Source organism: Salmo salar, chromosome 02, assembly GCF_965601325.2.
Source record: "Salmo salar chromosome 02, fSalSal1, whole genome shotgun sequence".
Taxonomy (NCBI): domain Eukaryota; kingdom Metazoa; phylum Chordata; class Actinopteri; order Salmoniformes; family Salmonidae; genus Salmo; species Salmo salar.
The window spans coordinates 40,439,765-40,455,465 of record NC_138292.1 but is presented as its reverse complement, the minus strand read 5'-3'; the positions used below and the strand labels follow the sequence as shown (position 1 = coordinate 40,455,465).

The window sequence follows — 15,701 nt, the reverse complement described above, 5'->3', positions numbered from 1 at the left end:
AGAAAGTTCATGGAGATTTGGGAACTACTGTATGTTAGAAGAGACCAGAGGGTCATCACTGCAATTTTCTCTGTTTTCTTCTTGGGTATGGAGAGAAGGAGGCAGGGGAGGATGTGTAGAGGGAATGTCTGACAGAGAGAGTGGAATTTCTGTCAGAGTGTTGTTGCAAGTGAACACAGTTTCAATAGTCTTGATATCTGTTCAAAGGGAAACAGTCAAAGTAAGAATAAAAGTCTGCAAAACCTGCCAAGGGGCTGGACAGTTTCCCATATCCTTACTCCACCTCTCACATTGTCAGGATGGTTACAGTCTCTTTCCCTACATTTTCACTACATTTTAATTTGTATACAGGCTATTGTTAAAAAAGAGGATAGTCTATGTTTGGAACAGAGCTAAAGTTCTTTAACAACTGTAAAAATGTTGCGCAACAGAACCAGTTACTACTGAAGTATCTGATCATCAACGAATTGAAGAAAAAGACGTTCGTTTTTTAACACAGCAGCCGCATATCATCAGGTAGACCTACATGCACTTGTATGCACACCGCATGATCCTCAAACCAGATACTGGCCAATCTTGTGTTTCTAAAAGTTAATTCAAAGGCAATGTATAAGGCATTTTTAGTTTAATTGTTATTTAACTCTAAACATTTTTCACTTTTTTCCCTTCATTTTATAGAGCCTAAATGCTACATTTATAGGCATGTTGTTGAAGTGCTGTTGTTGATGTGTTGTTGAAATGCTGAACACTCCTGCCAGCCTATAGCGTGTCACAAATGTTTCACAATGTATTTCTTAAATGGCAGGCTATAGCCTTGAAATAATAATAATAATATAACCTAAATAACACGTTCATTCCTTCTTAGGCTACCTGGCTTGCTCCTGACTGATTTAGATGTCATATGTTGTTTAATAGCCTGTTGAAATGTTGAACATCAATTGATAGTGACAGAATCACACATTACTTCCCAAGCAAAGTAAAAAATTTTTGTGTAGTCCACAATAGAATGTTGTAGCGCAGCCTCTGAATGTCATAGAGCTAAATCAAAGATATCCCATATGCATCGGAGTCACGTCTTTCCCTGCATTTTACACGTTGTTTCTAGCATAAAGCATTGCGGATTAAAGTGTCGTTATAGATCGCTTTATATAATCAGGTCCAGCATTTATTTTGAATCTTAAAGTAACAAGCGGTAGGCCTATGCTTTCAGCCATTTTCTTTAGTGCGTGGGGGGGGGGGGGGGGGGGGGGGTCTACTAAGCTAACATATGGAATTGTTTTAGGATGGTCATACCATGGATCATTTAGATATTTGATTTGGATTTTTAGGACCCCTGTAGACTATAAAACTATACATAAATTGAATTTGGCATTTACTACTAAAGGCCATAGAAACACATCGAATAACACATTCATCAATGGCAAAACAGTCAGTCAAAAAATGTATCATAATGAATAAGGTGTCCTATATCTAGGAGATGTAAGAAAGCTCTGGAAATATTTTTTGTGTTTTGACACATTTTTAAACCCTTTTTTTTGTTGGCACAAAACTACCTCCATACTTCAATAACATTTTTCAACTGGTACCGGGTTACCGCCCCTTGACACTTAGGGGGTCGTAGAGCAAAACGGGGAACACCATCATGCTCCTGAGTCTCATATTTCCATAGAGTGGTCATATTAGTTAGTAGGCCAAACCGTTCGGACGCTACAGACATTTTTGTGAGAAGACCAATTTTCGGGAAGTCTCCTGATCTGTTCTCTGCCACTTTCCACCACAAATGCGGAAGGCCGACATAGGCGGATGCGGTGGACTGAGACGCAGCCCATGCAAAAAAACGGATATCTCTAGCTTAAACTGACAGATTTTGATGAGGATTTTTTATTTGTTAATTAGATTGACGTACGGGTGCGTCAATAGACTCTTAATTAACACACCAAGCCTTTCACTGACACCGATGGATTTGGCTGACAAAATCTATGGATAGTAGACTATCATTTTGTCTGTCAAACAGGTAGGGCTACCTCTTGTGTTTAGGAAGAAATAGTCTCCAACACAAAGCCCTATTGTTGTTAGTTGCCTAAAGTCAAATTATAATGAAGACTGTTAATCTTACGGATTGCCTAAAATGACTCACCCAAATCTAACTGCCTGTAGCTCAGGCCCTGAAACAAGGATTTGTTTTTATTCTTGGTACCATTTGAAAGGAAACACTTTGAAGTTTGTAGAAATGTGAAAGGAATGTAGTATAATATAACACAATAGATAATACAAAGAAAAAAACAACCGTTCTTTTGTATTTTTTTGTACCATCATCTTTGAAATGCAAGAGAAATGCCATAATGTATTATTCCAGTCAATGTGCAATTTAGATTTTGGCCACTAGATGGCAGCAGTGTATGTGCAAGGTTTTATTCTGATCCAATGAACCATTGCATTTCTGTAAAAATGTTGTATCAAGACTGTCCAAACGTGCCTAATTTGTTTATTAAATTAATTAGCCCTTCTCGAATTAACCTACTTTCAGCAACTATGTGCTTTCCATCTCCGTGGTTCCCACTTCATGGTAATATAAGTTGTAAATTAATTGAAAATGTAAATTACTTGAATATGGCTTATTGTGAGGTCTATAACTCTGATAAATAGCTTCATTATGGGCAATGAACCATATTGTTTTTATTCAAACAATTATAGCAGTAGCAAGCTTACCTCCGGTCCTCCTTCTCATCTTCATGCTCTCTCTATCAAACTGACCTGGACATCGACAGGCCTAGTCTGCGCACACAGATTTTTTATATTTTGGAAAATAAAGCATTATTTTTGGAAGAAGCCTTTGACTTCCTGAAGTGTCACCATACACAGCACAGCCATTGGTTAGGCAGCACAAAACGGTTTTACATCAGCAAGAGCAGGGCAGGTCAGGGCTCATGATTGTGATAGCCTATCCATTTCAGTGTGTAATGCTACCTGCTCTCGCAGTCTCACGTCAGAATTAGACATTAATCCATGTTTCTCAAACATCAAATTTTGAATTTGTTTTAAACCTTTAAAGTTAAGTTCAAACTCAGAATTTTTAAGGTTAGGGTTAAGTTCAGGCATTACCTCCAAATTCTTAAAGTTAGGCATTAACCCCCGAATGGTTAAGGTAAGGGTTAAGGTTTGGGATAGGCTTAAAACAAAAATTTCAAAAACAACTTTCTATCCCAAGGATTCAAACATGCAACCTTTGGAATCAGAGGCAGATGCTTATACCTACTTGAAGGTAAGAGCACTGACTGTTGCCCCTAGTGGCCAGTTTCCACGTCAGCTCCCGACATCCCCAGACATGGATGGACTTCGAATACTGACTTCTATCACGGATGACCAGGCTGGTAATACAGTGTAGCCAAGTTTTATATACACCATCCCAGCCACGCAAAACCTCAGGAAGGAAGTACATTTTCTCAGAAATACAACTTTGCCCTGTGCTTCTCCGAGCATGCTCATCGTATAGCTTAAGCCTATAGCCTATAGGGGTTAGGGTTAGAATTATGGTTAAGGATAGGGGGTTAGGGTAAGGTTTAGGGTTAGGATTAGGGGTTAGGAAAACATTTGATTTTGAATGGGAATCAATTGTTGGTCCCCAAAAAGTCCTCACAAGTATAGTACGACAGTGTGTGTGTGTGTGTGTGTGTGTGTGTGTGTGTGTGTGTGTGTGTGTGTGTGTGTGTGTGTGTGTGTGTGTGTGTGTGCGCGCGCGCTTGCACACTGTGGTCATAAAATGTTCAAATGAGGTCTGGAGGTAAAACCCCCTTCTGGACAGCAGAACTACATGAATAAAGTTCCCCTCAAGTCCGGTCACCAACTTTATGCTTATGAGCGATTAAATCCATTCAATTATTACAGTGATGTTTAATCTCTCCAGTTTCTCACTGCAGAAAAGCTGGTGTCAAATTAGAGATGCTTTATGAATATGGGCCCTAAACTTCTCCCAATCCTACCTTTTCCCTAGTTCGACAGTTGGTTGTACAGAAATCGTAACCTGGCAACTGACAGCCACACTGTACCTTGGTACCTTCGTTCAATATCCCACCAGCCGACACTTTATTGTTTGAGACATCTAATATATATGGATACAGCAGGACACACTGTATTTCTTTCTGAGACCTTTGGCTTGTTTGCATAAACCACATCATGGGTTGACATGGCAGTAAGGGAGGTTAGTCTGATGTGTTTGGCTAAGACCTCATGACAAGGAATAACACTGCCGGAGCCTTTCTGTGAGACAGCAGTGAAACTTCTTGTTATTCACACTGGCACTCAACTAGACTAATCAATAATGTTTGTAAAATTAAAGAATATTTATAGAAAAAGCACTTGATATGTGACTTCCCCTGCGTACTAACGTTACTGAAGCTCATGTTTGCTGAAGTACTTTTTGACAGAAATGATGCCTCAACCAATTCAGTACCACAGTAGTTACCTTTTAATGAAAACATCAAATTCACAATCATATTAGTTATAAAAGTGGCCCATATAAAAAACAAATCAGTATTATACTGTACATATATGTTGAATATGTGATTACACATCACACCTGACAGTTTTAACAGTTTATTAGCCTATTATTGTATCAAAGTGTAGTAAACGCATAGGTATTTTCACTTAGATACTAAGTGCCCTGTTTGGTGTTAGTAGCTCACCAGAGTACCATAACCACCACACCCTCGTAGAGAATTACCCAACACTTTTGTCTCCTGTACTGTAATTTCATCACCTCAAAAGAGCAGCAAACAATGACAGGACGTTATTGAGGTCACATACTTTGAAGACAAAACACACAACAAAGTTATTTGACACATTTCTCAGGTAACTCATGCTGCCATTTTATGTATTTCTGACAATAATATTTTAGAAATGTATACATCACCTTCAATGCTAATATGAATTTCAATTGTTGCTATACATTTTTTTTCCAGCATTGTGATGGATAATATGACAAACAAGAAACAATAAATTAAAGAGACAAAAGTACAGATATGCTGAAATTAAACCTTTGTGCCTATGACATTATGACATAAGAGGACTGGCTGTTTACTACCTTATGCCACCCAGCTTGAATCCTGGATGTAAATTGAATTTCTTCAAATGAAACAGAAACTTCACAGTTATGGTTTAAATGAACATGTTAGCGTACATTAAGATGTGTCTATGTATGCACACATATATTGGTAGAACTAGCCTATTGCTGGAAATGTTGCAAAATATGCAAATGAAAGAGAGCATCACAATCAATTGTACAAAATCAATTTTACAGCACTTGATCCTACATCCTACATTTGTAATAATGTAAAAAAGGGCCAAAATTATAGCTTTGATTCAGTAGGACTCCATTGAGGGGGCCATGTGTGCTGGATACTGGAGTAGAACCCTGCTCTTGTTTCTGAATCACAAGCTCCATGGCAGGCAGGAGAGGGACCGTGAAAGCCCCACTCTGCACCGCCACCAAAACCCCTCTCTCTGCTCCTTCCATCTTCTCCTTGCACTTTGTGAAGGCTCGCTGGGACGGAACTTGTCTCTGATGTACATTGGGGACCCAAACAGAGCGAAGAACAGGCACAGAGGCCCTTAAGATTATTTTAGGGAACTAAAAAACAAAAAACAATCATCCTAGAATTTGTACCACCCAACCTCCCAGAAAGAATTCACTGCCTCTTTCATCTCCTCCTTCCTCTCCTTCTTCCTCTTCCTCCTGATCAATCCAAGCCTGTTGTGGAGCATATGAGGGATTCACAAAGTTATCCTCTGCTGTTAGCCCTTGAGGGGCAAGGGGTACCCAGTGTTGTTTGTAACCAGGCAAGAATGTCATTGATGAGGTCTCGCAGTCTGCAAGGTTGATGGGAGGTATGGAGTGAGATGGTGAGTCATTGGAGTTATTGAAACACATTGGAGAGATTGGGGTGTATATTGTTCTCTCCTCTCTCCCTGTACCAGGGTCCAACCACTCTGTCTCCCCCGTGGTGACCAGATCAGACAATAGTGATGCCCCTTGCCCAGTGTTGTCTAGGTCCCACAAAAGGGGCTGCCCCTCAGCGTCGGTAGGCAGTGCCATGCTGGCCATGGCACTCTGTGTCTCTGGCTGGAGCAACAGAGTGGACAACTGCAGTTGGCCATTAATACACCGCAATGTGGGCAGTACTAGGGGGTGGCCTGTTGAGTTCCTGTCTCCAACACACCGGTTCGGCTCAGGTGGTGCTCCATGCGAAAACAAAACTGGGACACCTTGAAAACAACTGGGTTTGTGGACACTGGATTCAGATGACCATGGAGAGTTGATGTTGTTTTCGCTGTTTGCGTGACGATGGCATTCTTCCTTCACACCTTCATTGGCCACCTGCACTACGACCATGCTATAGTTGGTGGAGGACTGGGTGCTGTTGTTGGAGTGCTCTGGGGGTGGACCCTGCTGGCCCATGTAGGTGTCACAGTGCCTGGGCTGGGCAATGGAGGAGGGTCCGTCCTGGGGGGAATAGGACCCAGACCCACTGCTGGTGAACTTTGACCCCATCTGGAGTTTACCAGTCTTCAGGTCACCGTAGGAGAACCCCACAGGGTAATGATACGGCTTGGCAGTGGAGATAGTGATGGCTTCTGGAGGGTACCACAATGGAGGTGGGACGTTGCTTGTGGTCAGTTTCTGTGTAGAAGAGAAAGAGGATTTAGTTTATGTAACTTACTAAAACACCTCTATGACCCCCTCTCCATCCCACCAAACCCTTGGAATCATTGAGTGGTTACAATGTATGTCAAACCACAATTAACTTGTTCAATTATAATTCTGAACAACTTTCATGGCAAGAATGAAATGAGCTCAGCTGAAACAACACTGCTGTAATCTTTTGTAATTGCTTTCAGTTCTTGGCATGAAATGCAAATTACAGTGATACAACTGATTAAATGGGTATGATTTCTCAGCATATCAGAGGAAATGGAATAAAACAGATACAACTCTGGGAAGATTGGTAAATGCAGACATTTAAAGAGAAAATGAATGATGATAAAGTTAAATCCTTTCCTCATAAATCAGTGCATCTGTAAATTGCAAAGATATAACATTTTATTGTAACTGCTGTTACACATTGTGCCCTGTTCTAAGTTAGGTGTTGCTGTAGAAAAGAGCTGAATGATTTGCGTGTTTGTGGCTGAGATTAAACTCAGGTTCGGTTGCATCCTGTTGAGGTCTCTCATACACGTGTTACTCTAAGTTTTGCCTGGAGGCCTGTATTTCCAGTAACAGGAACTGTTAGTCCTTCACGTATGGGGAAATCTCCAATCAACATTTCTTACCAAGGCGTCTGGCATGTTACTCTTCTTTCTCACATAGTGACGACACACCACCACCGGTAGCAGGAGGGAACCAAGTAGCAGACACCCTAAGAGGAGGAACCAGGGGAACAGCAGCCAGGTGTCACCTAGATGGGGGAAGATTGTTTCTATTACACCTCAGTAGTGGCAATACAGCTGCCTCACTCTCAGAGCCTATTGGAAACAGGCCAATAGGTTGTAAATTGCCAGGGCTATAGAGCAAGCTTTGGGAGTGTCCGTGAGGTCAGTCAGTACAGTAGTTTCAAGGATGCATAAATAAGAGGCTCCATTCAGTCTTGTCTCCAGGAAGTGAGCCTTTATACAATCTTTGAAAAGGCAGCAGGAATACCCTTAACATTGTGAAACTACAGTCAATGCATTTACAGTATGCCTTTAAGTTCTTTATGGTAACAGTATGGTTACTCAAATCATTCACAGATGATTCATTCAACAAAACTAGTAAAGCAAAAAGGAAAGGCATACCAGCCTGGTCTCATAGACTAGACGTAACATAGTAAATGTAAATCTGGGACACTCAAATGAGTATGATATGTTACGTTTGGTATGGTTACAAAAGACAGATGGTTACTTAAAGCAAAACCGAAAGTTGGGTGGTTGGTCGGGGTGGATGGGTTGATTTATAACCAAAGGATGCGAGTTCAAATCTCATCACGAAAAATGTTAGAATTTTAACTAATGAGCAACTTCTCAACTATTTACTACTTTTTAGCTACTTTGCACCTACTTAGCATGTTAGCTACCGTTCCCCTAACCCTAACCTTAACCCTTTTAGCTAAACCTTCCCCAAACCATAACCCTTTAACATAACTCCTAAACTTAACCCTAACCCTAACCCCTAACCCTAACCCCTAGCCCCTAGCCTAGCTAACGGTAGACAGCTAGCTAACATTAGCCACCTAGCTAGTTCATAACATATTGTACATTTTTCTAATTCAGAACATATAATACAAATTGCAATTCGTAACATATCATATGACATGGGTGATGGACAACCACAAATGAATACATACAATACGAAACGTAACATATCTTTCTAAATGCAGCATCTCGGATTTACATACAAAATAATACGAAACGCTCTGAGACCAGCTTGTGCATACATGCAGAGCCTTGAGGGACAGCAGATGACCTCACCTGGTAATGCCACACAGAATGTATGGCTCTCACTGGCATTTCGGTACTTTTCTCTAGTCGGGATGTACACCACATAGCCACAGTACTCTACATTGCTATTCTTTAGATTGTTAAGGACAAACTCTCCAGTTGTGTTTTTGTGGACCTGTGAAAAAAGAGCCAGCAGTCAGAACCTGTTTTGTGTATCTAATATGTGCGTGTGTTGGTGGGTGTGTGTGTGTGTCAGAATGCATATGTGTGAGCAGTACGTATGGGGGGGGGTATCACCTGTGCTGCCCAGCTAGGACGAGTGATGTTGAGGATATAGAAGGTTGGAGGGTCATGGTAGGAAAAGCTGGTACTGTTGAAAATCTCCTCGATGGAAGTCTTATTATCCGGTCCCAACGGTAGGGTGACAGTCACTTTTAAAGATGATGTTGTGAGGTTCACAGACACATTGGGTGGCCCAAGGACAGCTGACGTGTACAAGACAAAGAAAGGCTGAGAATAAGACTAAGGACAATAACGGATTAGTGACAATCTGAAGAAAACAGGATAAACCCATTGAGTATGGGCCAAATGCTAACTGGACGAATTGGTGAATAACATAAGCTTTCATGGAAACATACATTGATGTCATTAGAGAATATGAACAGACAGTTGGAGCAATCTGTATGTATCACAACTAAGGATTCTTCCCTCTGAGCCAACACATACTCCAAAAACATCCCAATCTAGAAGAAGTATGATAAAGAGAGGAAATTGCTTACTGTCTCTCAGAGGTTTAAACAGTGCTGTATGGCCTAGCGAGTGACTGTTGGCGAAAACCTGAGCACAGTATGAATTTTGATAGATGTATGGTGTCTCTGCAGTGAGGTCACAAGAAAGAGTTGTGATGTTCTGGCACGCCATATTCAGCTTGTATGGCTCTCCGTATCTATAATGAACACAAAAAGCATGCTCAAACATAAAACACACTATGTAAGGAACCCTTAGCCAAAATTGAATGTTGCACTTTGTAAAAATATTGAGTAACCCTTTACTTGATGCCTGCAGGTACAATGCTTTTTAACTTGTTATAAGCATCTATGAGCCTTTATCATGACATATCACATGTTGTAAATGTATCGCCTTTCAGGGTGTGCAGAGTTCTGAAATAGGTGTGTTATTTAACCCCTTACTTCCTCATATAAAAATAACTAAAGGATAGTGTGTCAAACAGGGAACCGATATTCAGTGGGGATGATCAGGGCCAATCTTTTTCTGAACTGATTTGATGGTGGCGCTATGAGGCATTGAATAAGGACATGCAAGCAATTCCAGGTGACAATGCGATTGGCGTGGCACTTGGCATTTGTCCGTCAAACCGTGTCATGAGCAATTAGATGAGCTGACGTTTCCACTTTGTAACAAGATCTCAAAGAGGCAGTAAGACAAAGTGATTGAAATGAAAACATTGGCCTCACATAGCCACAGGTGAACTGAGTACCGTTTGTAAAGTTAAATAGTACATTTTTACAGGCAATTCTTTTCACAGATTTATCCCTGTGGTGTACAGAGAAACAGAGAGAGGCCTGTGGTAATACACAGACCAGAGCCTGTCTGCTAAGGCTTGCCCCAGCCAGCGGAGCTCAACCTGCAGCATGGAGTACAGTTGCACCACGGTTTCAAGGCTGATGGCAGTAGGTGGAGCAGCAAATGGAAAGAGCAACCCACCATATCCAAAACAATGGGGACAACAATGGGGATAACGATGGGGCCAACAATGGGGACAACGATGCTGAAAAGGAGCATGGTTCCGTCTTTCAGCACACAGCTTTAAAATGTTGTTGACATAAGTCACATATCGCCCTATGTCACCCTAGCCTTGGCACATAAATATGTTGTTGGGTTGAAAGGTGAAAAGGTGACCACTGTATTCCTGTCTCTTACCTTTTGTAATGGACACTGTAAAAGACCCCTTCATCTGGGCTGTCGACCTTGTTCCAGTGGAGGACAGTGTTGAAATTCCTAGAGATGAAGTATGGCTTCCCTTCACCAATGGCGGAACAACCTATAGATAAAGAGAACGACGGTGGGGAAAGTTAACTTGAGACTGTCCATTTACGAATAGCCTTCGTAGTATAACGTCTCGCTAGTCAGTACCCAAAAAGCATTGCTCTACTATTCAACATTGTCACGACCTATGTGACATGCTCACAACAACAGCCTCTGTCAAAGGATCTGCCTCCCTCGAGATACACTTGCTCCATTTTCACTCATAGCAGCTGTGGACCAAACTCAAACAGGGCTTACGTAAGCTGGGCTTTGTTTCTTTGGCAGCAGGAACTAAAATGTGTAATTGTTCCAGGGCTATAGAGGAGGGAATATAAGCAGCTGCACATGTGGAAGCAAGCCAATTGTTTGATTTGAGTGCGAATAGAATGAAACAAAAGCCACAGTTTGGGTCTGTAGGGCCCATCCACAAAGGGATGTTTAATAAAAAAAATACAGTGTCCATTATAGGACAGCCTTAATTCCTCAAGAGGTTTGTGCCAGTCTTATCAGGACTGTATAATAAGATAGAAACTGTAGTGGAAGAATAGAAGGTGATAATTGCGACTAGCGACTTGCAGGCGCTGAGGCCCAGCGTGATGACATGAATCATGATTTATGACATAGTTTGGATGGCTGACCATTTGCGGGCCTATCACAGGGTTTAAACACACCTCATATGCGGACTTCTCTGGGGAGGGACGTTCCCACAGAACCCTGCGAGTACGGAGACGATTGGCGGTGTGAAGACAGATGAATCGACTAATTTAATGTTGTTGTGAGTTAAATTGTCATGTTTCAATTGTTTCAAGAGTTCATAAAGAGCAATGGATTTTGATATGTTTTATTGTGCTGTAAGTGCTATGGATTTATTGTTACAGGGAAAATGCGTCATTCTGTTAATCGGACAGCTGATAGTTCAAAGAGGGAGCAGCACAGTGGCGCTCTGCTATATTCTAAATTGAGTTGATTAGATTAGAATCTGGGTGTGTTTTCCTGTCTTTTGTTTTTACTAGCCAAGTGCAAAGAAATCCAGGTTGAGTGTGTGTGCATGCTTGAATTTGGTTAAAGGAGAGTACATTTGTTGACATTTTGAGAACTCTTAGAGATCATTCTGAATTGAAGACAAGCGTGACCACATGAAGTCTTAGCCTATTGATGATAGTAATTTACGCTGATTAGTCTGTAATGTATCATGGATGTCACGTTCACTGCAATTGTTTGAGTGTTAATTATGTCATGACTAGGACATTCTACTAGTTGAATTGAGTAAATGCGTTCCTCCTTCTACAGAGTCATTCTTTCATTGACTATACTCTTATAATTTAGCAGGTCTATTGGTAGTTGTTATATACACAATACCCATAGCATACACCTGGGTACCACCTTGACATCCCTGATCTGCTTGCTTCAGTAAATGAATGCTAGTACATTGGTCGCCAGGATGAGCTATTTGTATCTAGTCTCTTAATAATTGAATAACGGTGCAGGTTAGACATGTTCCTTATAGTCATACTGAGAGGTGATGCAAGGCTCGCTACCTTCACTCTATCCTCTAGAGACGTACAGGGCCTGTCGCATTTATTCACACAATGTTGGGGTCAGATTGATAAACGTACTTTATTATTATGCTCAACATCATTTCTACATAACGGTTGGATAATTTCCATCCAGCTACATAACGGGTGGGATTTTCACTACACTACAATATAGATAAACTAGAAACAATTTATAGTTAATTAACCTTTCCTTTTTTTTTATGTCATTTACGTTTGTAGAACCACTTACGTCACAGTGCATCTGGTCATGTCTCGTGCTGATTACAGGTTACGCAATTCACCAGAAAATGATACGCAGTCTCGACTCCCTTCAACATCAGCATTTTGATGTGCTCTATAATAATGTAGTCGATATAACAGACCACTCAAATGAACTTGCCCTGGGGATTCATTTTCCATTGATCGCTATAATTTAGTCCACAAAGGGTTCACTACTCTTTGTCCACCAGGACCTTGATTAGAACTGTGGGGAAATCTCCAGAGACTCACGTCATCTAATTCATTACGACTACATATTAAAACAAAGACTACCGGTATCGTGATGCGTCCCAAATGGGCCCCCTATTGCCTATATGGCGCAGTGCTTTTGTCCAGAGCACCAGTGCACTATTTAGGAAATAGGGTGGCATTTGGGACACAGGCTAGGTTTATACCCACATAGAGTGCGCTCATCCAAATCAAACAGGAGATCAGTAGTGCTCCGTTAAACTCACCATAGCAGTACAGGAGAAGCACCACAACCTTCCTAGGCCACAGATTCATTGGGCTTGAGGAGTCAGAAGAGTGAGATTAAAATCCCGTTCTCACGGTCTGTACTCCTTTGTCCTGATTTCCTCAGGGAGCACCCACCATGTGATGTGTAGAAAATACAATTCCAGTCAACAACAACAAAAACAGGAATGGTCCAGGTCCAAAATCAATGAAGACACAAGGAGAGACCAAATCCCAATCCTCTGGGTATCGGAGAGCAGATCTGGGATGCGTAGGATATCCTATCCACGACCTGAACCATCTCTGACCAGTTTAGGGAAAGGAGCACCCATCCCCAGGTGTGCTGCAGGTGAACTTTGGAACCGTCTTATCAACTTTGTTCCTGTTTTTTTCTCCCTATGCTCAACCTCCCTCCCACAAAGTCTCTACTATTGTGTTGGCTGTCCTCTCTCTCTCTCCCTCTCTCTCTCTCTCTCTCTCTCTTTCTATTTCTCTTTCTATTTCTCTCTCGCTCTCTATTTCTCTCTCGTTCTTGTCTTTCAGGTTTTATCTGAAAATAGATCCTAAATAATTACAAAGGACATTGAACGTGCAATCTGTCAACACATCTCACTGCTACATGGGAATAAATTGTATAACCTGTTTTCAGTTTCACCAGTATTTTATTGCTGTGTTTAATGGTTTTCAAACAATGCTATGTTACATAGCTAGTTATTCAATGGCACACCTTTCTGTGCACAACCAAGGTGTGTACAGAACGTGAATTATTGTATCGGAATGAATGAAGGAGACTCCAAGAAATATTGCTTCAATGGATCTTTGTATGATAATTATGGAAATCTGATTTTCTAATGGAAGCCATTTTGTTGCCCACAGGAGTCTATGCTTTTTCCCTGCTATCCACCACCATATCACATAGACTTTGTTTTAATATGGTAATAACATGGACCATCAAGCTATTTGATTCTCAACCCAGAGGGTATAATACACACTGAATTATGCGGCTATTATCTATTGTATACACTGGTGTGAAGAGTTGGTCAGCAGTTTACAAGAGGAGGACGTGTCACGCCCTGATCTGTTTCACCTGTCTTCGTGATTGTCTCCACCCACCTCCAGGTGTCACCCGTTTTCCCCATTAGTCCCTGGGTTTGTCTTGTCTTGTCAAGTCAACCAGTGTGGTTTTCCGTGTTCCTGCTTTTTCTTATCTCTCTTTTGCTAGTCCTCCTGGTTTTGACCCTTGCCTGCCTTGACTCTGAACCCTTCTGCCTGACCATACTGCCTGCCTTGACCTCGAACCTGCCTGCCACTCTGTACCTCCTGGACTCTGACCTTGTTATGATATTTTTCCTGTCCACGACCATTTTCTTGCCTGCCCCTTGGATTATAATAAATATCAGAGACTCGAACCATTGGCCTCCTGTGTCTGTATCTGGGTCTCGCCCTGTGCCCTTATAGGAAGTAAGAAACAGGAAGAAAAACCTGCTACAGAGGTTATCTAATGCTGCGATTATTCCATATATTTATTAGTCTAAGATGGGAACACCAAAGCTTTGTTGATTAAATCATATATGAGGGACCTTCTGTCTCCATCAACAGTAACAGAGATAACACTGCACTCAATAACTGGATAGTTGTACAGAAGTATTCATCCTCAGCGCAAATAAGCTGCTGTGTTTTGTTTATCACAACAACATGCTTGTTTATGTCTGTCTGAGTGTCGTAGAGTCATATTGGCCATAAATACTCAAGGCTGCGTGCATAACTCTATGACAAAGAGCAAATCAACATTCAAATACAGTGACTCAGATATAATTGAACTGGATAAAAACAGAGTGTGGACCATGGTCACTGAATTGTGATCCAAGTGGGTGTCTGCAAGTCTAGAACACGACTCTAACCCCTCGTTTCCATTAGATATTCAACGGTTATTTTGCATCAAAACAAAAAATCTATTTGTGTAACTTCAACCCACAACTCTCGCCCTCTCTCTGCGTATTTATGTATTTATGCCTGGGAGTGTAGCACAATTAGATAAGACATTTTGCCGAGTGGAAAAATCAAATCAAATCAAATGTTACTGGTCACATACACATGGTTAGCAGATGTTATTGCGAGTGTAGCGAAGTGCTTGTGCTTCTAGTTCCGACAGTGCAGCAATATCTAACAAGTAATATCTAACAATTCCACAACAACTACCTAATAAACACAAATCTAAGTAAAGGAATGGAATAAGAATATATAAATATATGGATGAGCAATGTCAGAGCGGCATAGGATAAGATGCAATAGATAGTATAGAATACAGTATATACATATGAGATGAATAATGCAAGATATGTAAACATTATTAAAGTGGCATTATTAAAGTGACTAGTGTTATTAGTATTAAAGTGGCCAATTATTTGAAGTCTGTATGTAGGCAGCAACCTCTCTGTGCTAGTGATGGCTGTTTAACAGTCTGATGGCCTTGAGATTGAAAAACAGCTTCTATCTCTCGGTCCCAGCTTTGATGCACAGGCACTGACCTCGCCTTCTGGATGGCAGCGGAGTGAACAGGCAGTGGCTTGGGTGGTTGTTGTCCTTTTTTTGGCCTTCCTGTGACATCGGGTGCTGTAGGTGTCCTGGAGGGCAGGTAGTTGGTGATACGTTGTGCAGACCTTCACCACCCTCTGGAGAGCCCTGCGGTTGTGGGCGGTGATACAGCCCGACAGGATGCTCTCAATTGTGCATCTGTAAAAGTTTGTGAGGGTTTTAGGTGACAAGCCAAACGTCTTCAGCCTCCTGAGGTTGAAGAGGTCTGTGTGGGTGGATCATTTTAGTTTGTCAGTGATATGTACGCCGAGGAACTTAAAATGTCCACCTTCTCCACTGCTGTCTCGTCAATGTGGATAGGGGTGTGCTCCCCACGATCATCTC

The 15,701-nt window shown here is 41.4% G+C and overlaps 1 protein-coding gene across 1 annotated transcript; it reads right to left on the bottom strand.

The window, feature by feature from the left end:
- Window positions 1-4,442: 4,442 nt before the first annotated feature.
- Window positions 4,443-13,074, bottom strand: LOC106582907 (uncharacterized). Its single transcript, XM_014166520.3, has 7 exons — window positions 12,785-13,074; window positions 10,411-10,531; window positions 9,249-9,415; window positions 8,767-8,954; window positions 8,500-8,644; window positions 7,327-7,451; window positions 4,443-6,676 (listed from the first exon to the last, which is right to left on the bottom strand). Exons 1-7 carry the CDS (start codon window positions 12,831-12,833, stop codon window positions 5,645-5,647), a joined length of 1,827 nt encoding a protein of 608 aa, XP_014021995.1. The 5' UTR covers window positions 12,834-13,074; the 3' UTR covers window positions 4,443-5,644.
- Window positions 13,075-15,701: the final 2,627 nt, after the last annotated feature.

Bases quoted from the DNA above. Each gene is read 5' to 3' on its own strand.
- LOC106582907 (XM_014166520.3), bottom strand. From the start codon at position 12,833: ATGAATCTGTGGCCTAGGAAGGTTGTGGTGCTTCTCCTGTACTGCTAT. The intron at 8,645-8,766 runs GTGATACCCCCC...CTTTTTTCACAG, and splicing joins GTCCTAGCTGGGCAGCACAG to GTCCACAAAAACACAACTGG. The intron at 6,677-7,326 runs GTAAGAAATGTT...TCTTCTACACAG, and splicing joins GTAACATGCCAGACGCCTTG to AAACTGACCACAAGCAACGT.